The sequence below is a fragment of the Equus przewalskii genome, chromosome 6, assembly GCF_037783145.1.
Source record: "Equus przewalskii isolate Varuska chromosome 6, EquPr2, whole genome shotgun sequence".
In the NCBI taxonomy this organism is placed as follows: domain Eukaryota; kingdom Metazoa; phylum Chordata; class Mammalia; order Perissodactyla; family Equidae; genus Equus; species Equus przewalskii.
This window is the reverse complement of record NC_091836.1, coordinates 83141897-83169842: the sequence shown is the minus strand read 5'-3', so window position 1 is coordinate 83169842 and position 27946 is coordinate 83141897. Positions and strand designations below refer to the sequence as shown.

Genomic DNA, 27946 nt, shown 5'->3' with positions numbered 1-27946 from the left:
CATTGAAGTTTTGATTCTACATTGAATCTGTTCCTCATTGGCCTGACTGAGGTCATATGCCCATCCTTCAGCTAATTACTGCGGCCAGTGGAGATTGATAACCCTAAGTGAATTAGAGTGAACCCCTGGATCTGGGAGTGGGTATCAGTCACTCCCAAACTACAGAGGGGAAATTTGTAGATACCATTTAAAAGGAAGGAGAAATGGATGCCCAGGAGGCAACCAACATGGTTTCTACAGGATGGGTTTGCTTGCTTGGTTTCAGTGTTGGAATTGTCCTGCACACAGAGATTATAGTGGTGCAGAGTAGGAAGGAAAGAAAATCTTGGTCAGAACTCAGGCAGAGAAGAAGCTCAGCAAATAGGTTATTGAAAGGTTCTGATGAAAATAGGTTTCTCCCTGAAAACTCTAGTCACCGGACACACACATACTCACCAGCTTCTATTTATTACTTCCTCTTCTTCTTCTTCATTTTTTTTTTTACTGGTCATACTATCATCAGGCTCAGAACCTCTGAGTTCTTCTCCGCCAGATGCAGAGTCACAGAATACTAAGAAGTTCACTGCAGTTGTTTTGGGACCAATACCTGATTCCTCCAGTCTAAATAGTTGTGGTGGCATAGCTAGGTTTTTGGTTCAGGCAATAACTTTCTTTCTTTTGGGTATTTTTGAAATTTGTTCAGCTTTTCTGATTACCATATCTTCTTGAAAGGAGAGAAAAGATTTGGATTGTAATCTGGAAAAGAAGGAGTGTAAGGAAGACACTTCGGTCATCTTCTTGGTCCTGAAGGATTATGGGAAAGTTCAGGGTTAGGCAGACACTGAGAGGCATTTGTGGGAAGCATAACTGGACTTTCCTCAGCTCTTCCTTGACATTGGTTTCCTCTTTTTCTCTCTCTTCTTTTTCTCCTTCTCTTCGCATTGATAACGAAGCTGTCATTGAGGCTTTTCTGGCTATGACTGCTGTGTAACAAATATCCCCCCTCCAAAAAATGGGTGCTTGTACCACCTAAAAAAAGCTAAAGAGATTTGACAACTAAATGCAATGCCTGACCCTACACTGGATCCTGTATTAGACGGGAAAAAAAAATGCTCTAAAGCACATTACTGAGTCAACTGACAAAACTGGAAGATGAATGGGAGGTTAGAATATTCGTATCAGTGTTAAATTTACTGAAGTTGATAACTCTGCTGTGGTTAAGTGAGATAATATCCCTATTCTTGGGAAATACACACTGAAGCACTTAGGGATCAAGGGCCATAATGTCTGTAGCTTACCCTTAAATGGTTCAAAAAATTCATCTCTATATATGAATTGTATATAAACTTATGTGAATATATGTTATATGTATATATGAAAGAGAGCGAGAGAAACAGATAGTGAGAGGAGGATGATAAAGGAAATGAGGTAAAATGCTCACAATAGTTGAATTTTGGTAAATGTGTATGGGTATTCTTTATACTTTATACATTGGAATTACTCCCAAATAAAAGGTCTAAAAAGCACAACCAGTTTACTGCTTTACTTTGCTCATGATTTTGGGGGTCAGGAAGGGCTGGGTTGGGCAGCTATTGCTTGGGGTCGCCCATGCAGTTGCAGTCAGATGCCAGCAGGGGCTGCAGTCACCTGAAGGCTCCGGGAGCTGAGCATCCAAGATGTCTCACAGGGCTGGCAGTTGAGGCTGGCAGTCAGCTAGGAGCTGAGCTGGACCTTTGACCGGCATGCTTCCATGTGGCCTCTCTAGCACAGCAGTCTCAGGGGAGCCAAACTTCGTACTTTGTACTTCCTTTCTCCCAGAGTGGGCATCCCAAGAGAACAGGTGGAAGCTGCATGGCCTCTTCTAGTTAGGCAGGATCTCTTTGGCTTCATCCTACTGGTTCCAAGAGAGTCATTAAGTTTTGTCCAAGAACTTGCAGTCATGTTCCAAAACCGGCATAAATGCTTATGACATGCCAGGCACTGTTTTGTATGCTTCATATGTATGAATTCATTTGATTCTTACTAAAAAACCCTGTAAGGTAAGTAGTCTTACTGTGTTTGTTTTAGAGAAGAGAAAACTGAGGCACAGGAGCTAAGTTTCTGACATCCCACCCTTAGTGGAAGAGCTGGGGTTTGAATCCAGACAGGCTGGCTCCAGAGTCCATGGCCTTATCTGCTCCCTTACATGGCCTCTACATGGAACTTCAATTCCTGCTCATTTGGTTGAGCTGCCATACACATAGATAATCACTTTTCATTCACAATCCCTGGCATGCAAACTCCCCCAGTACATTCAACATTATGTGACACAATTCTTTCTTTCTCAGCACTGAGTTTTGCATATGTTGTTTCCTTTCCCTAGAATACTTTTCTGCCAATTATTCATCTGTCTATACTATTTATTCTTCAGGTCTTTTAGGAAGCCTTCCCTGACCACCCAGCTCCAGGGTGAGTGCTTCTCCTACGGGCACATATGACACACGGTGCTTAGTATTACAGACCTTATTATCATGCCTATTGTCCTCGCTGTTTCCCGTATTGGACTCTAAGTTCCCTGAGGGTAGGGACATTATTTTGTGCTCTGGTATCAAGCACAGGGCCTGGTATGTAGCGTGTAAATAAGTACAACTAATCTCTCACGCTCCTCATATACAATTACCACATATTTCTCACACATAAACACAGCCACTAAAGCACTCTCCTGACACACAAAATCTGTCACATCCAATCTTGGCCACGCACGCGCTCAATTACTGTGACTTATTCTCCATGCTCAGTCTCTGTCACATTCCTAACACGCCGTCACCACCGCAAGCCCATCACACACAATTACTGTGATACCGCTCTAAACCTCAATCACTGTCACATACTGCTTTTCACACAATCCTGGTCACCATCTGTACGCTTAAAAACAGGATATTTACTCTCCTACACATTGAGTTAAGATGACAACAGCTCTATTTTTTCCACACGCCTTCACATGCTGTATTTTTCATCCACAAGATCCCTGACAATCCCTGACATACACAATTATGGTCACACACTGTCTGCCGTCTTTTTCCCACTCCCACTTGACACCCACTCCCACACTTTCTCACACACACACCCACACACACGTGCACAGTCAAGGGACTGGAGGGGCACATCGGCTGGGGGCAGAGCCCTGGGTCAGCTCCGGAGTCTCAGCCCCGGGCCCGGCGGCCCCGCCCCGGCCCGCCCCCTCATGCATATGCAGTACCCCAGCCTCGCAGCCCGGCCCCCAGACGGCCATTTGTAGCGGCGCTGGAGGCTGCGTTGGGCAGGCGCTGCGGAGCCGTGCGGAGGAGCGCGCCCCCCGGCCGCTGCGCCCCTGGCCCCTGCCGACCGCCCCCTTCCCCGCGCCTGGGGCGCCGCTCGGCCAGCCCGGGCGCCGCGCTGCCGCACGGACCGGCCCTCCCGGCAGCTCCCGGCGCCCGGGACCCCCGCCCGGCCGCTCGCCCGCAGCCCGCCGGCCGCACACGTCCCCAGAGCCGGGCCTAGGGCGGGCGGCGGCTCGGCGTGGCCGGGCTGGGCTCGGCGGCGTCCCCATGGCCGCGGCCGGCTGGCGGGACGGCTCCGGCCAGGAGAAGTACCGGCTCGTGGTGGTCGGCGGCGGCGGCGTGGGCAAGTCGGCGCTCACCATCCAGTTCATCCAGGTGCCTGGAGCGGGCCTGCCGGGGGCGCCGGGGCGGCGGCGGGCGGGGGCTCGCGCTACCTGTGGCGGGGCGGCCGCCGCGACCCCGCCCCGGAGGCGCCGCGCGGGCCGGGGGCGGGCGGGGGGCGCGGGGCCGGCTCTCCCTCCTGCCCTGCGGCCGCGGCGCCGCGCTGCTGCCTGCCCGGCGCCCCGCTCGGCGTCCCGGGAGTCGGGCTTCTCAGGAATGTGTCCGGGAGGGCGGAGCTGGCAGGGTGGGAAGCGCCGATCCACCTTATCGCTCCGGCCGGGGCCGAGCCCTCCGGGAGAGGCAGCGCCGCCGCGCCGGGCTTCCTGCCCCGAGGGCCCGGGCGTGGGGCTGGAGCCCCGCGCGCTGCCTTTCCAGCCGCCCCGGCACCGTCGGTGCGATCCCGGGGGCAAGTTGGCCGCGGCTGCGCGTGGTCTCCGGGCTTCTCCGCGCGCGCCGAGCCCGAGCTGGTCGCTTCAAGCAGTGTGGTTCTCTTTGTGTGTGTTTGTGCTTTTCTTTTAAGTAATCTCTTAGGTAATATGTCCGGGTGGGAGTGTGTGATAATGCCCCAGGGAAATGGTGGCTTCGAGGAAGTTAAGAGTGTTCTCCGATAGGGGGGAGACCATTTCCTAGGAATTCCTGGTACCTTCCTGCTTCTCGCCGTGCCAAGGTGAAGTTTGGGATGGGCCAGGCTGGGAGAGGACCGACCGAGTCGTGCGTTCCGTGTCTGTGCCAGCCACCCCCTCCCCGGCTCCCAGCCCTGTCTGGGTGCTGGAGGCGAAAAGTCGTGGTTTGTGGTAAAGAAAAGGGGGGTGGAATTCTTCGTTCTTAGGATTTGCTCTTGGTAAGAGGATTTGTTGGCCTTTTTTTGGGGGGTTTTTAGAAAGAGAAACCTAGATATTTCTCTGCTTTTGTCCGCCCAAGGTGTGGCATATGCTGGGAGAGAACGAAGGTACCCGTTTATAAAAGGTAACAAAGATATTCTTAGTATATCAAGAGTACTGTTAAGACGGTTTGGTGAAATATTTATTTCTGGTTTCCGTTTCACCCATTTGTTATCAATTGGGGTCCTCGCATAGCTTCTTTCATTTCACTTCACGTTTATAGTGACATTAAAATACAGAGCACTGTAGCATAAATGTGATTGTTACCTTTCGCATTGACGAAGTGAGCGATAATTGCTGTTATAATATTTCAAGGGATTATAAACTGCTGCTACAACCTTTGTATCCAGGAAGAGAAGGTGTTTATGTAATGAGCATTTACAGTCTGCTCATTAGTGGGTTAACAAAAAATCACACTAAGAGGTGAGATCGGTTTAAGTTTAGCAGGCTGCAGAGTCAGGATGCTGTCATGTTGCTATTTCCCTAGGGCCGAGAGAGACTTTAACTGATGGCAAAGCAAAACAATTTATAGCTAACCCTTTCTTTGGGGACTGTAGTGGCTGGGGGTGGGGGTGGTGGTGGTGGTGAGGAGAGAATAATCTTGGGTTTCACTATTAATAAAGTGTTACCTGAAGGGTTTAAACCACAAATGTTTCTTTAGTTTTTTGAGAGAGGGACCATCTGAATGTATTTGAATCTGTAAGTTTTTAATTCAGGTATTGGAACCTTTTGTTTTTGGGAAATAGTATTAGAAACCATTAAGATAATGGTAATTGCAGTCTTCCTAATGATTTTCTAGAATTTATTTGTTAAAGAAATATCTCCTTTATGGATAGTGCTATACCTGGGTGCTCTAGATTATATAAAAGAAGTAAGGGAGGCCTATATGCATATGACACATATTTATATATGGAGAAAGTGTGAGCTTTGAGTTACACAGCCTTAAGCGCCTGTCTTGCCCTGTCATTTATTGGCTGTGAGAATACTGCCAAAATATTCAGCTTCTCTGAGCCTCAGTTTTCTCATCGGTGAAATGGATCTGATCACACATTCTTTATAATCTTTTAAATAATGGAAACGTTCTTATCACTGTATCTGTCACGTAATATGTTCTTAGTTAATGATGGCAATTATTATAAGTTTGTACATGTACAGTTTTGTAACATTTAAATACAAAGGGAATTCAGAATCGGGGAGAAGTCAGTTTGGGAAGGATTGGTGAAAGGACTGTAAGGCTTGGTGGTGGGGAGAGAGGACGGATCTTACATGAGTGTGAGGGAGTCATATACTGGCTTGGAGAGAGAAGGCAGGCAAGGAGGGGACTGGGCTGGGCGGGTGAGTTGGGGCCAGTGAAGGGGAGGAACCTAGGCTTGGACTCTGAGTACACGTTCTGGAGAGGTAGGAGCCGGACCACCTGGATGGAGCCTCAGCTTGGCCCCTTGCTGCATATATAATCGTAGGCAAATTACCTAACTTCTCGGTACCTAACTTCTCAGTACCTCAATTTTCCCCATCTGTAAACTGGGGAAATACAAAGTTCCACTCACTGTTGTTGTGAAAATTAAATGAGTTAACATATATCAAGGGCTTGGAACAATGCCTAGTGCATAGTAAGGCTACAGATGTTATTATTGTTAGTATATTAATCTTAGATTGTGGAGCTAAAGTGACTATTTATCGTGTTCACTTAATAGAGCTGCTATTTATTGTCTGACTCCTGGGAAATTAAAATTCATTCTGCTGTGATTGTCTAGCAGTAATTGCAGGGAGAGGAGACAGCAGAACAGTAATAATCTTAACAGGCGGAAGTCAGTTCTCTAGGAGGTCAGGATGGCACAAATTGGTTTATTTATTTTTTAAGACTACTGAAATAAGACACTGTTTTCATAGTGTTCAATACATATTTTTCTCTTATTTAATCTTGAGCAGAAAAAATACAATAAACAAATTTGGGAGTGGAGAACTTAAAAACAACTTTGCCTTTAGCCCTGACTTTCTTTAACCTTAGATTTGTTTGTTACCTTCTGTGCCTAGGAAGAGCTGCAAAATTAGGAAATTTTGGAAATAATTTAATTTAGGAAGTTAAAGTCAATAATTACTTAATTGAGGTGTCTTTTCCTCTTTAAAAATGAATAAAGCAGATCATAAAATGTCTGTGATAAAAATGTAAAGTATTATGTTATTAAGAGTATGTGTATATACCTGACCTCCTTGTTTCTGTTGTTCATAGTTTTTTGAAAAATGTTTTAAGCTCTATTGGTAAATAGGACACCTGAGTGATGAGTAAACCCTAGTTAGGAAATGATCTTAACATTGTACAAAGTAAAATGGAGAAAGCATTGGATATCTGAGTTCCAGGTCTCCCTGCTCAGGTGACCCCGGGGAATCTTGGCATCCCTTAATCTCTTCGGGGCTTTAGTTTCTTCTCCATAAAATGTTGGGTTTGGGTGAACAAATCTCTGCATCTTTGAAATTCTAGATTCTTTCTTACTCAGTTAACTAGCTGTGTGTTTTTGGTCAGGTTTCTTAGGTTCTCCAAGCCTCAGGTTCCCCATATGAAAAGGGAGACTAGTAATAGTACCCTTAGGGTTTCGGAGTAAACAAAAGAGTAGATGCAAATCATTCAGCACAGTGGGGTCCACAGAGGAAGTAAATGACAATTGTTACCTGGTTTTCTTTGCTGCTGTTACTTCTGTATCTTGTTCCTCCAAAACAAACTTTGTCGTTTATTCATTTTTCCTTGACACGTAGTCTGGTCTGTTATTTGAAATCTTCAACACCCCACCTTCCCACCCCACCCTCATACTCTGCTCCTCACTTAGCTGTGGTATTTAGGTACTGACTGTTGATCCCATTTTGAGTTGGGGAAACTGCTTTTTATTAGTTGGGAGTTAATTTTAGGAAATAATGGAGTAATCCTTGGGTTTGGGTTACTGCTTTATCTGGCAACTCTGAGAAGACAGCGTACATGTTTTACAAAATTAAAGAGAGCGATTTCCCAGCTTCTCCTCTGTCGGCATCCTCACTTTTTGTTCAGCACTTTGTCAGGGTGTGAGCTGTGTGGGGGGCGGTTGCTTTCTCCTGTGTTGAGTTTTAGTCGGTCTTACAAGCTGTTCGTCTGGACCTGACGCAAACATTGCTTTTTATCTGGAGTTTGTCTCTTGACGACTGCGTTTTTGTTGCCTTTTCCTGGGGGCAGAGATCCTGGAAGAGATTTCAGGACTCATGTATTTGTGTTAATAGTTAATTGATCCATGTGTGAAGGTTGTGAGTTTAGATTCTTGAATTGCTGTTCTGTTGCCAATCTTGAAGACTCTTCCTGCAATCAGTTATCACTAAAAATAACTCTTATCTGTGAATTTGCAAGTATACCGTAGACTTATTTTTAGTGTGCAAATTATTGTTTTACATTTTCAGAGTGATTTACAAATAAAATCTTAGCATTGAATAATAAGGCACCTCTCCCAGTGGTGGTGCATACTAGAGATTTCCTCATTTCGGTAGCAGTTGAAAAGGTTCCACTGGCAATTCCCAGATAAAAATGCCAGAGACTCAAGGAAGCACACTTTCTTATAGAGGGTGACAGCTTTTGTCAGAGGAGAAGCAGAAGGAGATTCTGTCCTAGGATTTCTTAGAACTCATGTGCTCCAACCTATGTGTGTGTGTATGCGTGTGCGCGTAATTGTGCGCGTCTGTCTGTCTGTGTTGGGATGGGGAAGTTGCGGGAGCGTGGTGGGAACCCTTCTGTCTAGAATCCTGCTTTTCCTGGGTATAATACCATTAGAAGACAAAGTGATGACAGGCTGCTACCTACTGAGATGGGATGAAATTCGTCTGTATTGCTGAAATGTCATAGGTCTGTCCTAAGTTTGAAATGAAAGTAGTCTGTTTAATTCAGTTAGGAAAATAATTTGGTGGCTTTAAAAGTGGCGGGGGGGACGGAAAGAGACTTTGTTAAAACAGTCTTTTAAAGGATTTTTTTCAGATTAAAATTGATCTCATAAAATTGAAACAGATTTTGTGATGCCACATGAACATTTATTCCCTTTTTTTGCTGAGAAAAAATAGAAGTGTCTTTAGGGTGTTAGTTCTCCTGTGCGCTCCTTACTGAAAAGTGATAATGAGTAGACTTTCTCTCTGCTTGTAGACCGTGTGCGGTTAATCGTCATTGAATCTTCCTGAAAGGCCTTGATCTTGAATTGCTTTGGGTAGAGTCGCTGAGTCTGTGTTTGGAATTGAAACAGTTTAATGTCCTTGCTAGGCCTTTGATTTATTTCTATTTCACAAGGAAAAATATGTGCCAGGCTTTTATGAAAAAGACAAAGACTTATATATTTATTCACAGTTTTCTGTGTGCTTCTGAAAGAAGCAAAGAAACATCAGTTGTCTAAAATTGTGCTATTGGAGACATAATTAGACTGAGTTCTTCGTTGTCTTGTAAATTAGATTTTATTTTTAATGTTTTATAAAAGCCATGTGACGTTTGTTGGTTACATAGCATTAAATGGCATTAAATCATAGTTTAATTAAAAGTATTATAGTTGCAGGAATTATTTGTATATTATTAGTAGTTTAATATTGCCAATTAACTTACCTCGTCACCGCATATGGTGATGTTTTTTGTAGGAGAAAGAGCTTTGTATACAAGGAAGTAAATGTTGAGTATGAGACGTATGGATATAAATATAAAAATGACATCCAGTGTTGCTTTTTTTTAAAACTTTATCCAGATTTCCCAAATGCTAACATTTTACCATATTTGCTTTATCCTTCCCTCCATTTTTTTCTGAATCATTTGATTGTAAGTTGAAGACAATGTAAATACCTTATTTTTAAATACCTCCGTGTACATTTCTTAAAAACAAGGGTATTTGCTTCCATACACGTAGTATACAACCAAAATAAAAAATTAACGTTGATATACTACTAATCTGATATGCAGAAGTTTTTCAGATTTTGCTATTTGTTGCAGTAATGCCCTTTATAACAAAAGAAAATCTCAGATTATGCAATGCGTTGTTTCCATGTCTTCTTAAATTTGGAATAGTTCTTTAGTCTGTGTGTTTTATGACATTGACGTTTTTGGAGTTCAAGTTAGTTATTTGTAGTGTTCCCTCAATTTGAGTTTGTCTGTTTCTTCATGGTTAGATTCAGGTTATGCGTTTTTGGGGCAGGAATAACACAGAAATGATGTGTTCTTTTCAGTGCATTATATCAGGAGACATAAGATGGATTTTGATTTGATTACGGGTGCTTACCTTTTGACTCAGTAATCCCAAATCGAGGAATTTACCTTGAAGATACACTTTCAGCAGTATGAAAATTCACATGCTTGAGGTCACAGCATTGTTTGTAATTTAAAAAATTAGAAACAACCTACAGGATGGGAGAAGGAGTTGAATAAAATATGGTACATTCACCCAATGGAGCGTTATGCAGCTATGAAAAAAATAAGAAACGTTTCTATGAATTGATGTGGAGTGCTTTTCAGGATATATTGTTCAGTGAAAAAAGCAAAATGCCAAAGTATCTACTGTATGTATAATATACTACTTTTTGTTTAAGAAATAAGGGGAAATAAGAAAATACATATATATTTGCTTATTGGGGGAAAAATGGCATAGGAAGGATAGATCAGAGATTAATGAGATTATTGGTTATCCATAAGGGGTGAGTAGGTATGAGGTGGGAGGGAATGGGGGTGGTGAGCCTTCTGAGAATACCTTTCTGACTTTTGGAACCTTGTTAACGTTTCACAAACTCAGGTATATAAATAGCAAACACCAATAAAATCAAGTAATGAAGAAAAAAAGCCACCCTAAGGTGAATACAAACAAACAAATGAACTGAACCATATTTCAGATGCATAATATAACTACACTGAAGGGGGAAAGGAAAAAACAAATTTAAGTAACACTTGAACCTGGTATTTGGACTATGTCCTCAGGATAAAGACAAAAAGAACTCGAAACAAACATTGAACTCTGGTTAATAGGCATTTTTTTTTTTTTTTGGTCACGGAGGCATGCGTTTACAATTTTGAAACAATTTTTTATACTAGGATTAAGCTAATAAGTAAATACATTGTGGAAAATGGGAGCCAAGTTTCTCAGTGTTGGAGAGGGGAGTTATAAATGTGGAAAGGGGGAGAGCTAGAATGAACTTTGATGATTGATTAGAACTGAAGATACTGGCATGAGCTCATGGTTTAAAAAGTATATAGATATAGAAATCGATATGTGTGAATATACATATACACATCTATACATCTTTTTTCCAGCTCCATCTGCTGAGAGAGCATAGAAACAACGATACCCCATTAGCAATGAGAACACCTAGTGACAGGTCTTGGTTTCTAAAGACCATTCTTTACTAAAAGGAACCTTGGAGAAATGACTGCCGGGGCTGGGCTGGGACAGGGAAAAATAGGAGATGAGCTTGGAGGAAATGCTTAAAAACGAAATGATGGTGGCATGTCAAGAGAGACACAGCCAACCTGGAGGAACTCCCACTGGCTAACCCTGGGACCATGTTGTGATCATTAAAATAAATTATGATAGTAAATTGATTATTGCCCATAAGTAAGGTAAGAATCTATGAATCCATGGTGATAAATAAATAAATGAAGGTGGATGGGAAGTTCTTCCTTAAGGTGGAATTCCAACTAATAAATCTAGAGTAAGTGGTAGAATTAGAAAATTACTATTTGGCAATCAAAACAGCTGATGCAAGAAAGAATCATAAATGAATGTTAAAACTAGTGGGTGAAAGTTTGAGAGTAGCCGAATGTTACCAGCCTCAAAGTATCTGCCCATAAGATGATATTAATTATCAAGGGGAAAATAATAACTACAGGGTTATTAACCTGGCTGACATCACCTTCACCAAGTGATCAAAGTTAACATCTCTGACCTTGCTTTGGGTAATGTTGATAAGCAGAGTTTGTTTTACTCAGGTATGCTAACAAGATCTGGTCTTCATAATCACTAGACACTGAATGAAATTCAGCCTATAAGAACCAAGTTGAGGCAGAAAAGGGGACCAACTTTCTCTCTGTTTAAGGAGAAAATTTCTGCTTAATTTTGTAGGCATATGTCTTCTGAGGGAAATGTTGCTAACTGTAGGTTAGGCCAGTTCAGATTTTGGCCATGATCTTTAGCATAATGACCTCTCTTTGCACTCATCTTGTCTTTTGCTATATAGATGTATTTTTTTTTCTTCTGTGTTCTGTGGTGATTTCAAAGGAAGATTCTCTTTTTTTTTTGCTACTCAGATTTACCTAAAAATTGTTCCTATTCTTAAACATGTTTGTTAGAAAATCAGAATAATAGTGTTTTATGTCCAGTTATGGAAAATGAGAAATTTAATAGTTTGGTTTGCTCTGTTTCCACCTGTACCCCTTGTGTAAATTTGACATCCTTATTTGAAGCAACTGAAGGTGTAGGTGATTACAATGCTTTTAAAAGATTGTGTTTTGTCATTCACCTTCTTTTTTGTTATGATTATGATAGTTAATAATACTCAGTGGTATTAATCCCTTTCTCATGGAGGGTTATTACTTTTATTTGCTATTTCTGTCATTCTGATTGGTTTCAGTGCTTACAAGCAGTCCTAAACTACAGCTGGTTTTTATTTTGAATTGTGATTTAGAGAACACTTTTAGGTATTTTATTGAAAAGATATCTAAGGTTATATTTACTTTTGCATGATAAGTGATGATTTGGCTGGGTATAAAATTTTTGGGTCCCCACATTTTTTGTATGAAAACAGTGGAGGTACTGCTTTATCTTCCATGTCTCTACTTTTATCTGACTGGTCTCAAGTTTCTATTCTGCAGGAATAACTTGTTTTCTACTTGTGTGCTTGTAGCCTTCTCTTATCGTTGGAAATGGAAACATTTATCAGGACATGACTGGAAGTGTTTCTCTGTTCAGTGGTTTTCCCTGGGAAATGATGACAAACACTCTCCAGTCTGGGGAGGTTTTCTTCTCCATTTTCATATTCATTTTCTCAGTTATTTTCTGAAATACCTATTATTTGTGCATTGATTCTCTGAACTCTTTATACCATATTGTCTTAAGTTAATCAGTGAAAAGGATAAGAAAGAATTTGTCAAATTTGCCTTCTGTATCACTGATTAAATTTTCTGGATATCAAATCTAATTATTGTCTCAAACAGATTTAATGCCTTGATAGCTCAGTCTGATATTAATCAGTGGTAATATTCTTGTCTTTTTTTTTAAGATTGGCACCTGGGCTAACATCTGTTGCCGATCTTTTTTTTCTTCTCCTCAAAGCCCCCCAGTACATAGTTGTATATTCTAGTTGTAAGTCCTTCTAGTTGTGGCATGTGGGATGCCACCTCAGCACAGCTTGATGAGTGGTGCTAGGTCCACGCCCAGGATCTGAACCGGTGAAACCCTGGGCCACCGAAGCAGAGCGCGCAAACTTCACCACTCAGCCACGGGGCTGGCCCCTCTTGTCTTGTTTTAAGGCCACAAAGCTGTTATTTTCTAAGGCTTGGTACTGTTTAATTAAACAGTTCCTTCCAGGGGAGAGGTTTGTCCTTCTGTGGCAGAATGTGTTTTTTTAATTTGTCCTCCCATGAAGAGTTGATCTTGGCTGTTCTTGGTGTTGGAAGTAAAGAACTGGCCATCCCTCAGACTTACCTTGGGACCCTGAGATTCCCCTTTTTTTGTTTGATGTTGAGGGGCAAGTTGATGCCAGGGAGCTTCACTTTTTGGAGTATTAGTAGCAGGATTTTAATAAATGTGAAATTCTATTAAATCTGCTAAGACATTCAGCCCAGTTTGGGTTTTTGGCTGAGAGGTATAATTTTGGAGAATTAGAGATAGTTAAAAGGGATAGTTTTCAAGTTTATTTTAATCCTTAAGTCTAAGCTTTCTGCACTGAGGCAAGTGGAAGAGGCTGGGCATGCAGTGAGTGTGTGTGTGAGAAGCTGTAAAATGCAGAGCAAGGTAAAGGTTTTTCTTGCTGTACATATAGAAACTGGAATGGCCTAGAAGCAAAAGGAGTCCTTTCTTCAGTGTGTGTGTGTGTGTGTGTGTGTGTGTGTGTGTGATCTGAAGTGTGGTTATTTCATATTGTTTTGTGTATAGATGTCTTTTTCATGATTTCATATATAAACTTTAGTTGTGCTTTCTCTCTCTCTTTTTTTTTTTAATGAGATGGCCATCTATTTCTCACAGTAGTACTTTAGGTAATTTATCTGCTGTAATTTATATTTTTGAAGGAATTCTAGTGAGAGGTTTTCCAGAATGTTTTCTTATGTTACTGTCATCACAAAGTCTGTAGTATCCTTGATGACTTTTTGAAAGGCATTGTAAGACTGATTTTTCATTCTTTCCTTTGCTATGAAATCTTGTACTTTTTATTAATTCTCAGATAATTTTAATTTCAGTTTGGATATCTCCTTGATTTTTAAGTAATTTAAATTTGCGGAAAGGTTGAGAGGATCCTTTTGTAGATTTCTAGCTTTCTTGGGCTATGGTCAAAGAATGTGACTGTGAATTCTCTGTGTTTTGGAACATTAAGACTTTTTAATGGCCAAACATACCATTGATTTTTGTAAATATTCCAAGAACATGAGAGAAGAATGACTATTTATTTGTAGCTTATAAGTTGCAAAGTTTTACACATACCTATTAAAATGGAATTTGTTGATGTATTATTCAAATCTTTACATCCTTTTTATTCTTGCTTGTTTAATCTGTGAAACTCTGAAATATGTTTATAATCTCCCATGAAGACTGTTTTAATTTTTTCATTTCTAATTTTGCTTTATTTTGATGTTATATTGTTTGATATATAAAATGTTATGATGATTAAATCTTTGTTTCTCTTATAATTAAATAGTATCAGTCTTGTGTGGAGTTTTATCTTGAATTTCATCCTGTCATATTAATTGTTGCCAGTGCTGCTTTTTGTTTGCATGCATTTACTTCTTTTGTATTTCACTTTTTCTTTTGGCATTTGGTAGTAAGCTTTTGTAAATAGTATGTAATGTGATCTTTAGAAGTCAAATTTGAGAGTCTCTGTCTTTTAGTAAAGGGATATAGCTCACTCACATTTATTGTATAATTTGTGTATTTGTGAAATAATCTACATAAATTTGTTTTTATCCTTTTTATGTTTTATATTCTTTGTTTTTAACCTTTATTTGTGCAGGCTTCATTAAGTTTGCTTTTATTGCTTTATTTCCTCTTCATTGAGAGTATAAAAGTAGAAATTATTTTTAAAATAGTTGTTGTTTCTGAGGAAGTTATCCTTTGTGGTTGCATTTGTCATAGTTGTAACTTTGTCTATAAAGTTAAACATCACAGCTGCTTTGTTTTTTAAAAAGATGTCCTAGACCTGGAAAAATTTATACTGCTTATCTGAAAAAGTCAGCTTGAAGTAATGTAGAGAATCCTTGTGAGTCAGGACATTTATTTAGATCTCGGTTCAGCTACTATATGACTGTGGCTTTGGACAAGATAACCATCCTGTGTCTGATTCACTTTGGCATTATTATTTTAAACCCTATAAACACTATAATGTTTACAAGTAAAACAGGGAGTATTTTAGTAGAGGATTTTATAGATTTAGAATGTTTTGCTGGAATGTCTGTTCCTTAGTTGTATTTGTACATTTTATTCTTCGTATTTACATTTTGACAGTCATAGACCAGGAATACTTAACGTTACACAGAAGTAAGCATATAGCAAAATGTTTGTTAATATTTATTATTTACTAGTATTAGGTGTTGAACAGGGCATAGTAAATAGTTGGAGAAAAAGCGGTCTTAAGAAAGATGAGTTGTATCTGTTGTGGTTCCATAGCAGCTCGTTACTGAAGAGGACAGTGAACTGAACTGTTCATTTTGGATTTCCGAGTTTCTCTGTAATTAAAAGATTATCTATGTGTGGCATGTGCACACTTGAGTCTTTAGTTTTAGACGTTTTAGCAGTTGATCCATAGTAGTCAGTTTTACTCAAAATAGTCTTTGGAGAAGATAGTCCTGTTTTAATTTCTTTCTGGAAATTCTGACTCAGGAAATGTAAAACAGCCTGAGAGTAAAAAGTTTTAAAGATTTATTACTTTTGTCTTATTTCCTGGTGGGTTTTCTCTTAATGCCTTGTTTTTGGTTAAATGATGACATGTGGTTGAGATTACAACAGTCAGCAGTTTGTTAGCTGAAAGGAAAAGAATAGTAAGCAAGTAGTCGAGTCAAACTGCAAAGGAAGGTTTGTGAGAGATATGACATTAAAGTTTCAGAAATCTTGTGGAAAAGATAGATGACTATTAAATTTGTAATTTTTGTCCCTTTGGCCTCTGAAATTAAGATGTCAGTTAAATAAGGTAGGGAAATTTGCCTCGTGTGTATATACTTGTGCACGAGCTCACAGCCATGTATCTTAAACTGAGAAAGGAGTGATTTTAAGGTTTGGGAAGGGTTTGTGGGTTTTTGGAATGAAAAAATTGGAGATAAAATATAAAGCAAAGGTGTGGGTCTGTGATAATTTAATGACTTGCAGATGTTTAAATAAATGCTTATAGCAGCTTAATTGAGTACTACATGAATTTATTATTTTCAGATATTTCCATGGAAGTTCAAACAGCTTGGTTTGAATTAGCTACTTTTTAATTATCCAGTTACTTAATGTTAAAAATTTCTTTTAACCACTGCAGTGTTTTATGGTAAAGCACTTTTCATTTAGTTGAAAATTAAGAATGGAGTAGGAATTAGTGAGGTTTCATATTAGCAATTGAATCTTCAGAAATGTTGGATCTTGGGATTATTTCTTTACCATTATGAAGTCTGGTAGGTTCTGTGATCATAATAGCAGCAGGTGTTAAAATATTATGGAAAAGTTTGATTTCTGTTCTAATGTTAGATTGTGATTCTCAGTTCTTAATTTTACATTTGAAGACACAGGGTGATGTTTATTTTTTTTCCTCCTTCCTCAAATTGCAGATTATGTATTTAGTTAGCTTTCTTTGCAGCAGACTGTTTCAGGAAGGAGCCATTGCCTGAGCTGATCTGTCAAATGAAGTTGTCTGACATGGGTTACTTTAGTTTGTGGTTTTAGATGAGCGGTACATGGTACACAGCTGTTGCTCCAACAGCTTTGTTCCAGCTGTCTTACTGGCCTGTCACAAAATACCCCACATTCCTTTTTTTTTTTAATGGAACCTCTTGTAATATTCTATATTTTATTACTTAAAATGGATCCTGCTAATTAATGACTTTACTTTTATGACTATCAATAGCTATTTATTTAGAATGATGCTAAAATGGATTATCAGTAATAGATTTAAAGCCTTGTCATATTTGTAATTTTTTCTTGTGAGTTAAAGTTGCAGTTTTGAAATATCATATGAGACAAGTTAAGTGGTTAACATTGAAGAAGGCACCAAACTTAAATAATGTCCCCAAATAAGTAGTTGGTGTCTGGATAATGAACTGTCTTCTAATTTCTTATTTTAACCTTGAGTTTGTGTTAATTTCAGTAGAATTCTAAGATGAAAAGTCATAATATTGTGTTTATAAAGCTTGTATAGAACTTGTAGGTAGACTTGAGTTTGCGTTTTTGATAAGGTGGTTGGCCTTCATATTTTCTATCCTATACAATAACTGAATTATAATACTAAGGGTTTCTGCTTTTGTTTTGTTTTTTAAATAAGGAACGGGGACCTATGAAGGCTGTTTTGAATCAATAATGACTTATTTATATTGAGCATTTTCTGTGTGTTAGACATCAACATTGTGTGTTACAAGCATCACGTTATTTAATCTTTACAATTTACTATTTCTTTTTTACAGATGTGGAAACTGAGGCTCAGAGGTTAAGTAAGTTGCTCAAGATCCCACAATAATGGCTGAGAAGGGACTTGAATCTGTATTTTCTGATTACAGGCGCCTAAGGACTACACCATACTACCTTGCGCAAAGAAGACACTATTTATTTAATGAGTTACCTTAAAAATGAAGTCTTTAAGTTTTTCTTTCTTTTTAAAAAATGGTTAGGTTTATGAAGCACTTGCCATTCACTTGAAAGTGGGAGAGCTGGGATTGAGTAGGGAGTGAAGTTGGTTCAAGCGTCCTTTTGCCTCCTGGTCTGCCTCCTCCTGCCTCCCCGAGATCCATTTCCCATTACTCGAACACACGCTGCTCTGCCCAGCCGGGCAATCCCAGACACCTTCTCCACACCTATTTGGAATTCCTGCTGTCACACAGTGTATTATGTCTGGAGAAAAGTGGTCTGATCACTCTTAGTCACAATCCGTGTGTAGTGTACCTCCATGACTCTTCTGAAGCTGTGTCCTTTACCAAGTATGTCTTTTTATCTGACTAATCCTTAGTCATCTTTCTGCTTGTGACTCAGAGTTCATCTCCAGCAAGCCCTTCCTCAGGGAATATCCAGATTGCACTAGGTGCCACTCCCATGTGCTTACATAGTATCTTGTACATTTTTTTTCTGAGCCTTTTGAGAGTGAGTTGTGGAAGTGATACCCTTTTAGTGTTTATTTCCTAAAGAACAAAGGAGAGTCTTTTATATAACCTTAGTACAGGTATCAAAATCAGGAAATTATAATACTGGTATCTAACCTACATTACTTAAATTCACCAGTTGTTCCAATCATGTCCTTTATAACAAAAGGAAAAAAATATTTTTGGTCCACGATCCAGTCCAGGATTGCATGTTGCACTTATTTTTCACGCCTTTTTAATCTTAACATATTTGTAAAATATCTCATTCTTTGGATTGTCTGATGTTTTCTTATCGTTAGAATCAAATTGTGTTGTTTTGGCAGAAACATCACACAAGAAAAGTCTTTCTCCAGTACATCATGTTAAGGAGGCACATGTCTGTTTTTCCCATTACTGATGGTGTGAAATCTGATCACTTAGTTAACCCCTCAACAGTTACTGCTGTTCCCTTTGTAATTAATAAATATCTTGTGGGTAGAGCTACTGGAGCCAGTTAGTGACTAGTCCTTTTTGAACCGTTGGTGGTGTACCGCTTTCTTTAGCTCCTCTCCCTTCTCCCATTCCTTGTTTCCTGGTTTCCTTCTCTCTTTCTTGTTAGACTTGCTGTCTCCAATTTGCATTTCGTGAGAAGAATGGTTTTTTAAAATGCTTGCATCAAACTCTTATTTTCTTTAGGGGCAAAAGCTCCTAGTTGCTACATTTACTTTATTCATTAAAAGGACCTATACTTTCTTGGTCTTGGTTTCTTCATCTATAAAATGAAAGGGCTGAAATAGATTATATCTAAGGTCCTTTCAGATTCTAAAGTTTTGTGACACACGAGTTTATGAGTTTTTAATTAGAGTGTTGTCTGGTTTGCCCTTTCTTCCCCTACGGTTTTTGAAAAGTTGTCTTCATACTTCTTCCTGTACAATATATAAATGGCTCATTGATTTGGCTTGTAATAGAACCGCCCTTGCTTTGACTGGGACCATGACATCCTTCACACCTGGATAATGCCTCTTCCTAAGCTGGAAGACAAAGTGGTATTTTTCTCTTGTGGTAGACTGGCGGTGGGGGTGGGAGACTCATTCCCACAACAGTCAATAAATAAATCCTGTCATTCCTTGGAGTTTTCTAAATTGCTTAAAACAAAAAAGAGAAGAAAAATACCACTTCAGTCCAATAGTGTTTATTACCTTTAAAAACATGATTTATGTATACTTTCTTTTGGAGGGTTTCACAGAGTTTCTAATCATTATATCATAATTTCTAAGGAAGTGAGAATCATGATTCATTTTGGAATTTAGAGCAAATTATTTAGTTGTAGAAGGTTTTTCATTATAAACAAACTGAAAGTCAAGTGTTGTTTCAACATTGTCAATACTTTTAAGTTCTGAAGTAAAAGCATTAGGTTGTTTAATGAATTATAAAAAATTCATTGGCCACATTTTAACTTTTAAAATAAATCTTCATTAAGATTTTTTATAATAACTAGCATTTACCTTTTGTGATGTTTTACATTTGTGTAGTACTTTAGTTTTCAGAAAACTTTTGTGTACATGGTTTCCTTTTATACCCGTAACAACCCTTTATGATGGGAAGGTGGTGTGATGTTGTCGTCGTCGTTCTTTCTATTCTATAGAAGAGGGAATGGAGGCTTAGGAAGAAGTAATTTGTCCAAGGTCCTATAGCAAGTGAACAGTGAAGCTGTGATTTACGTTGGTTTTCCTGACTCCTAAAACGTAGTGGTTTTCTTACCATGGGACTGTGAATGTTAAATTGGAACAAAAATGCCAACATTTACCAGAGGGAACTTTTCTGAAAAGAGTGATATATACTCATTTAATGAATGAAATTCTCTTATGTGACTGTTTCCAGTATGAATCTGGGAGGTGCCCCGAATAGGGGAGGAGAAGAGGAGGAATCTCAGAGCAGGTTCCATCTGAAGCGCACTTGATGGCTTGATAAATTTCTACTAAAACTGCTAATGATGCGCTGATGAAAGCTAGCATGGGGCCAAAGATTTGTAATGGCATCCTCTCTCTAAAATGTAGCTTAAAATGAGACTGAGGTATCCATTCTACGAATATCGCTGTTGTATACATGTGTGAGAATGACAAACAACAAATTTACATATTGATTACTTATTGGGGTGAGGAGGGGTGCGTATGATTGTCGAGGGACGTGTAAGGGTCTAGAATCATTGCTAATGTTTTATTTCTTAAATTGTGAAGTAGATATACATATTCTTAATATTTTTTCTTCATAACATTTTCTGAGATATTTTATAGTTAATTAAGAACAAGAATGTACTCTGAATTGACTTAAATATGTAGTCAAATGGAAACTTAGCTTTTCATTTGGTGTTCAGGGTATCATGACTTGGTTGACAAGACGCAAGTGTGTTCTTTAGGGGTTTTCCTTCAGGGTGGGAAACTATTTTTTTTCCCTGTCTGTTCAAACAACAAATAAAACTTGAGTACAATTCTTATTACAGTAAACAGTTTGAGTTTGTGAGCAAAACTGTTTTGTGTGAATGTGTGTATAGAGGTGTGTTGTGATTTGCTTTTAAAATACGGTACACATTTTCTGAAGATTTCTCCAAAGCAGAGTATCGCATTTCATCTTGCTGGTTACAGGAACTGATGAATAATTTTGGCTTAAATTTCCTGTATGAAGAAGTGATACCTTTAACTTTTCCCAGCACGAAATTCTTAATGCTATTTGTAGGTATACAAAATAATGCTCACGTAATGTGGTTTTAGCGAGGCGTGAGTAAGGATTAAAAGAAAATCTAGAGTATCGCATACTAGACTTTCTCTCTGCTATATACTGTTGACATGTTTGCTCATGAAATTCACTCATTTATAAAATGGATAACTTTTGGACTGAGAACATTTTCATCAAGAGTGTGTTCTTTTTGGTAGAATTCTTTATTTGTTTTAAAAATGTACTACCATTTTGGTGGCCTTGTGAATGAAAGGAATCTTATTTCCTGGTTTGAATGATCATGGGATTAGAAAAAACGCTGTTGATGGTTGTTCGTCTAAAAGCGTTGCCTTTATTTGGGTAGTTCTGGTTTTTGGAGAGGTAAGGTGGGAGAGAGAAAAGGAATTCTGTGTTGTTCAATGTGAAAGTATGTACACTTAGATGTTGCTAATTCCCTCAATAAAGACATTGATTGAAAACGTGACTTAAGGGCATCTTCAGATTTATAGATTATGTGTGTTTAAGAGGAAGTGGGTGGGGTGGGGTGGGTAAGAGGTGGAAGGTGGGGGAAGGTGGAATCAATGCTCTTGTTCTTGAGTTTAGAGGTTTGAATTATCTCCTTTTTTGGGGATACAAATTAACTCCTGGTGTAAATTGTGGAGTCCCTTGGTGATTTTGGGTGGATCTGAATGTCATCTGAGGACTGGACTCACGTGGTATTAACTTTTGAGAACTTGAAAATGTGTTTTGCTTATGGCGTGGTTTAATGTTGTCAGTTTTCTTTGTCTGGTGTCTTCTCAAAAGCAGAACCATTCTTCCCATTCTGGTGGCAGGTGGAGGCTGTGATCCATTAAGATTTGGGTAATAGAATTTGGGAAATGTCCTACGTGCAGGGCTTCTTCAGCCTTTTTTGTGTGAAGACTCTGGCAGTCTTGTGCAGCCTCTGGACTCCTCAGAATACTGTTTTTTAAATGTATAAAATAAAATACATAGGTTTATAAAGGAAACCAATTACATTTACAGTTATCAAAATATTACCAAAAAAAGTCTTTTTAACTCGTGTTGAGTGTAAATGCTATTGTGATTTATCTGGGACAACCATTGTGAAATATCTGTGATTTCTGTTGGTGACAGTCGCAGGTACTACTACAGTGGTTTCTTGGAGGAAATACTAAATTTCAGTTAGAGGTTAGTGAAAAAAACTTTTTTCCTCATCCACATTTTTGAAGTTCTAATGCCAAGAACCCCTTTTTAATGCAGTGAAAAAAAAATGAGGTGACTGTGGGGTTGAGTTTCATTCACTGACTAGTATGCACATACTTGCATGACTCTGAGCCTTAATTTCCTCATCAATATAATGGAGATGGTAATAGTACTTGTGGGATTTTAGCTTTTTACACATAGAGCACCCACAATAAAGCTACAATCTCACGAGTACTTTTACCGTCTCCGTCTGCTATCATAGTTGACTGATACGTTATTTTAGCAGTTTGAGTGAAGTTTAAAACCTTTACCTGCCTTTATGTCCCTTTTCTCTCCCCTGTTTGTAATATAATTATTTTAAAGATTTCCTCTACATACAAATAGAACCACATTAGACAGAATTATAATTTTTGTTTCAACCATCAGCCATGCCAGAAGGAAGGCCTGTTGTATTTATCCATATTTTTGCCGTGTTCTTCCTTCCTTCCTGAGGATACTTGTTTCTTGTTTGCTTTCTGTTTAGAGAACTTCTTTAGCCATTCTTTTAGAGTCAGGCTGCTGGTGACAAATTCTCTTATATTGGCTTTACCTTCATTCCTGAAGGCTTTTTTTCTGGATATAGGATTTGGGGTTGATCGTTCTTTCTGTTCAGCACCTGAAAAATTGTGCCACTTCTGATCTCCATGGTTTCTGATGAGAAACCTGCTGTCGTTCAAGTTGTTTTTCCCCTGTAGGTAAGGTGTTGTTTTTCTTTGGCTGCCTTCAGGGTGTTTTTCTTTGTCTTGATTTTTTAGAAGCTAAATTCTGATGTGTCTAGGTCTGGATTTCTTTGTTTTTTTTTCCTTTTTTAGGATTTGCTCAGCTTCTTGAATGTATGGATTTATGTCTTGCCAAATTTGGGAAGTTTTCACCTATTATTTCTTCAAGTACTTTTTCAGCCGCGCTCTCGGTCCTCTTTCTGGTGTTGTGATCAGAAGAATCTTAGATCTCTTGTTACAGTCCCACAGGGGCTTGTGGCTCTGTTCTTTTTTTTTTTTTATCATTCTGTTTCTTTGTTTTTCAGACTGGGTAGTTTCTGTTGTTCCCCCTTCCAATCCATTGATTATTTTTTCTTCCCTTCCATTCTCTGCTGAGACCATCCTCTGAACTTTTTATTTTGGTTATTGTGTTTTTCAGTTTTAAGTTCCCCTTTGGTTCTTTATAACATAGTTGTCTGCTGAGACTTTGATTTTTTTGCTGAGGTGTTCTTTCTCTTCATTTATTTCAAGCGTGCTTGAATATTTTATCAAGACTGCTTTAATGTCTTCATCAGATGATTCTCACATCTCTCTCATCTTGATGTTGGTGTCTGTCGATTGCTTTTTTCTCATTCTGTTTGAGATCTTCCTGATTCTCGGATTTTCTGTTGAAACCTACACATTTTCATATTTTGTTCTAAGGCTCTGGATCTTACACAAACCACCTGTTTCAGCTGCCTCTTTGATACTGCTTTGGCAGGAGAAAGGAGGTGGAGGTGCTGCCTCATTCCTGCTGGGTGGAGGTAGATGTTCAGACTTGCCACTCAGCCTCCATTGAAACCTGAGGTGTAGGGGTCATTCCTTATTACTGCTGGATGGGGGTAGAAGTCTAGGTTCCCCACATGATCTCCATTGGCACTTTTGAGGGAGAGAGGTTCATTATTGGCTGGTGGGAATGAAAATCCTGGCTCCCTGCTTGGCCTTCTCTGACACCATCCCAACAGGGGGTTGGGCTGCCTCTTTATAGCCTTGAGATTGTAGAATTCTAGGTTCCTGGGTCTTTGCTGGTGGACGTTTGGGTGGGGCCACAGTTTTTTCTGTGGTGTTTGACTCGAGTAGAAGAGTTACTGTCAAAAAGTTTTCCCTTTTCTCGACCCTGGGCTAGAGAGAGCATGCTTTGTTGGGGTTCTTTGTTTTTTTTTTTTTAAAGATTTTATTTTTTTTTCCTTTTTCTCCCCAAAGCCCCTCGGTACATAGTTGTGTATTCTTCGTTGTGGGTTCTTCTAGTTGTGGCATGTGGGACGCTGCCTCAGCGTGGTCTGACGAGCAGTGCCATGTCCGCGCCCAGGATTCGAACCAACGAAACACTGGGCCACCTGCAGCGGAGCGCGCGAACTCAACCACTCGGCCACGGGGCCAGCCCTTGTTGGGGTTCTTTTAGTTTGCTCCTGTTGGCATTTCTGGGTTGCAGGGTTTTTCAGCTCCAATTCTGAGGTAAAAAGACAACCCAGGGAATTCACTATGGTGTCATTCCTTGGGTTCCAAAGTGTTAGCCTGTATGCCTTTTCTCCAGCTTTCAGGCTCTTATTATGTTTCTTTATATATAATGTAAACGAATTTAACTTTTGCTTAGCAGGAGGAAGGGAGAAAGTATGTCTACTTCATCTTCCTGGAAGGAAGAGTCCTCTTCAGTTTTTGTGTGTTTTTTTGGTTATATTAAATAATGCTGTAATTAATATTTTCCTCCAGAGTTTTTATTTTGTTTTCTTATTTCTCTTGACTTTAGATTATTAGCTCAAAAATGAATTAATATTTTTAGGCCTTTTGATTCACGTTGTAAGTCATTATTCCATTCAACTTAATGTTATAGTAAATTCCGTTCTGTACTTACTGAGTTTGAGATGCTTCAGGGGCAGCTATGTGAAGCCATATGTTATCCCTATTTATACCCAGGATAGTGTAGGAAAGAGATTTGGGTGGAGAGGGAGATTTGGGAATCTAAAGTGATAGATGATTGTTGAAGATAGTTTGTATTGGTGAGGCTTCCCCATGTGGAGGAGTACAACATGGCTCAAGATGGACCTCTGGAAGGCTGCCCTTGGAAAGAGGGCAGGAGGAAGAAAAGGAACAAGACGAGAGAAGAGAACTAGAGACACAGTTGTGTTAGATATTGAAGAAGTCAAGAGAAGAGAGCTTCGGGAATGGTTGAGTGTTGAGCAGGGTGACGTGTCTTAGATTGCTTAAGGATCTAAGGGTGAAAGTGTAAGATTGGATTTGGCCATGAATAGGTTACACAGAACAGACTTAGTGGAATGGATGGGAAAAGAAGCCAGATTACACTGAATGGCAGGTCAAGAAAAATATTGATGGAGGAGAAAGAAGGAAGGTAAAAGTTGAGGCTGCACGTGAGTGTTTTTAAATTTAAAGGTTTCTTGTTTATATGCTGAGGAAAAAGAGCTAGTGTGACAGGAGATATACTAGGGAAGGGACTGTCTGGCAGGGACCTTGAGAAGGTGGGAGGAGATCGAATCTACGGCACAAACTGAAGGATTAAAAGCTGGGCAGGAATAACATACTGTTTTTTTTTTCCTCATGGAGGATGGAAAGGAGATATACATATATATATATACACACACACACGCATATATATATACACACACATATATATGTATATACACATGCACACATATATATATGCGTGTGTGATTATGGATGCAGGAGACTTTAGAAACAAGGGAAGACTTGATGGGAGTCTCAGCTAGAAATAAGAGGCAGAATAATCTGGTGTACATAGATGCTTTTCAAAAAAGTTGTAACCCAAGTCAGTAATTTAATAGGTTATAGTACAGGCACATCAGAATTGAATATATCTTTAAAAATTTGCTGATGATGAAAATGATTCTTTTATATTAAAAGAAAAATGGCAACAGGATGAGCAACAATTAAAAAACAAACATTTTAAGTTCTCTCACTGAAGAGCAAAAACGGAAAAAAGGCAAAATAAAATAAGACAGTTTTAGACTGTCAAGTGACAAAGATCCGTAAAAGGTTACCTATCAAAAAGTAGGTAAAGGTATGACGATATGGATACTCACACCGCTACTGATATGGGAAATCGGCAAGCTGAATTAAGCCTGAAATTTCATAAACTTTGACCCAGGAGTTATTTTTCAAGGAATATTAGCTGTATGTGCAAAGATTTATATACAAAATTTTGTGACATCGTTACTTACAATAACAAAATTTTGGAAATAGCCTATGTGATCAATAATGAAGATGGATGAAATAATGGTCCACATCATTAAAATTAATTAAAACTAATTTTAAAGAGACTTTGGCAAGGAGGAAATGCTCATTAAATAGGGGAGGAAAGCAGATTATAAAACTGAACATAGAATACAATACAGATTTAATTATATATGCATAGGGAGAAAAGGACTCAAGTTGAATAAACATCCCTCGACGATTTTAATGATTTTTGTTTTTTTCTTTTCCCTGTCTGGATTTTCTTTGCTGAACATGTGATATATTCTATAGTATGGAAAAGGAATGTTAAAACTTCAGTGCTGCTGAGAGCACTCTTCAGGGAATACAGTTGGTATAGCTTTCTAGAGTACGGTTTGGTATTCTTTGTCAGTAGCCTAGCCTTATCCTTTAACTCGGTAAGTATTCCTCCGGGGAGTTTTACTAAGGAAATGTATAAGAACCATAAAGATCTTTATACAGAGATAATTATCAAGATGTGATTTATAATAGTGACATGCTGTGATTGTCCTAAAAAGGCCGATGGTTAAAATATAGTTCATTGCTCTAGTGGACTTAAAGGAGATCAATGCAGGCTATAAAAAAATGATTTTAGAAATACATGTTAATGAAACAGGAAGTTGCTTATACTATAATTTATGTGAAGAAAAAATATAGTATAAGTCTTGTCCTGATTTTCATTGTTAAAATAATAGAAAAAACAATGGGAAGGAGACCCAAATATTGAGTTATTTTCTTAATATTTTATAAATTTTCTACAGTAGCCATTATTTTATAGTTAGGAAAAAAGTTGTAAATGAATTTGCTAATTGATATAAAGTGATACATAATAAAGTTGTTATGATTTCCAGGGAAGTTTGAGTTCTAATTTTTACTGTTGCATTTTTTCTTGTATAATTTGTTTGTGTCTTTGCCCATTTATCTATTAGCTTCTTATTTGAAAAAGCCTCTATATGTCTGACATTGACTTCACATAGTTTATCTATTGTGTGATGAAACACACACTAGACTTCAAATCAAGATTTTTTCTCTCATTTAAAGCTTAGAAAAAGATGGTTTCTCTTAAGATCTGATATGCAATTCTTTATTTTTCTATGATCAGATTTTCTTGTTATGTCTCTTATAAGGAACTGTTTCTTGGCTTTCTGTTTTGCTGCAATGATAATGTGTGTAATTTTTTTTTTAATCAGTTGAAAAACAGTGAAATATCGTGCAAATTTCATTAAAAATGCAAAATTTTTACCACATCATATGTAAAGATGTAAGCAGTACAAAGGTATGTAAAATAAAAAGTAAAAGCTTCTACTCCCCGCTGCACCCCGCCCTGCCCATTCCATTTCTGTTTGCATTCTCATTCTCTAGTAGTAACCACATACAATAAAATGCACCCCTTTTAAGTGTATTGTTAGACGAAGTTTTAACAAATGTGGATGTCAAAACGCTAGTAACAGTTACCGCAAGCAAGATACAGAACCCTTCCATCACCCCAAGAAGGTCCCTTGTGCCCCTTCCCAATCGATAACTTCCAGAGCTCACCACTACATTGACTTTGACCACCCTAGCTTAATTTCGCCTGTTTTGGACTTTGTATCATGGAATTATACAGTATGTACTCTTTTGTGCCTGGGATGTTTTTGCTTGGCGTGTTTTTGGGATTCGTCCGTTATATTGCTTCTTTAGGAGTGTGTGCTTATTTGTTGCTTGGAAATGTTCCATAGTATGGATATACTGCAATTGATTTGTCTGTTTACTTGTTGATGGAACAGTTGGGTGGTTTCCAGTTTTTAGGAAGTGTGAGTAAAGCTGCTCTGAATATCATATAGAAGTTACTATGTGTATTTATATTTTCTTTTCTCTTGGATTTAAAACCAAGTTGTGGATTATTAGGTCATATGGTAAATGTATCTTTGACTTTGGAAAACCGCTTGGTAGTTTCTTATGAAATGGTTGTAACGTTTTATATTCCCACCAAAGAAGTGTGGAAATTCCAGTTACTCTGGGTCCTTACCAATACTT

The 27946-nt window shown here is 38.7% G+C and overlaps 1 protein-coding gene across 3 annotated transcripts in view; it reads left to right on the top strand.

Annotated features, from left to right (window-relative positions):
• Positions 1-3248: 3248 nt before the first annotated feature.
• The window catches only part of RRAS2 (RAS related 2), a 70143-nt gene continuing 45445 nt past the window's right edge, over positions 3249-27946 (top strand). The window contains exon 1 of one of the 3 annotated variants that reach the window (XM_070626407.1): positions 3249-3653. In XM_070626407.1, coding sequence (XP_070482508.1) covers positions 3546-3653 — 108 coding nt within the window. In that variant the 5' untranslated portion in view covers positions 3249-3545. Of the gene's footprint in view, positions 3654-3803; positions 4156-4318; positions 4501-27946 lie in introns of those variants that run through there. The other 2 variants (XM_070626406.1, XM_070626408.1) reach the window with 2 other exon arrangements.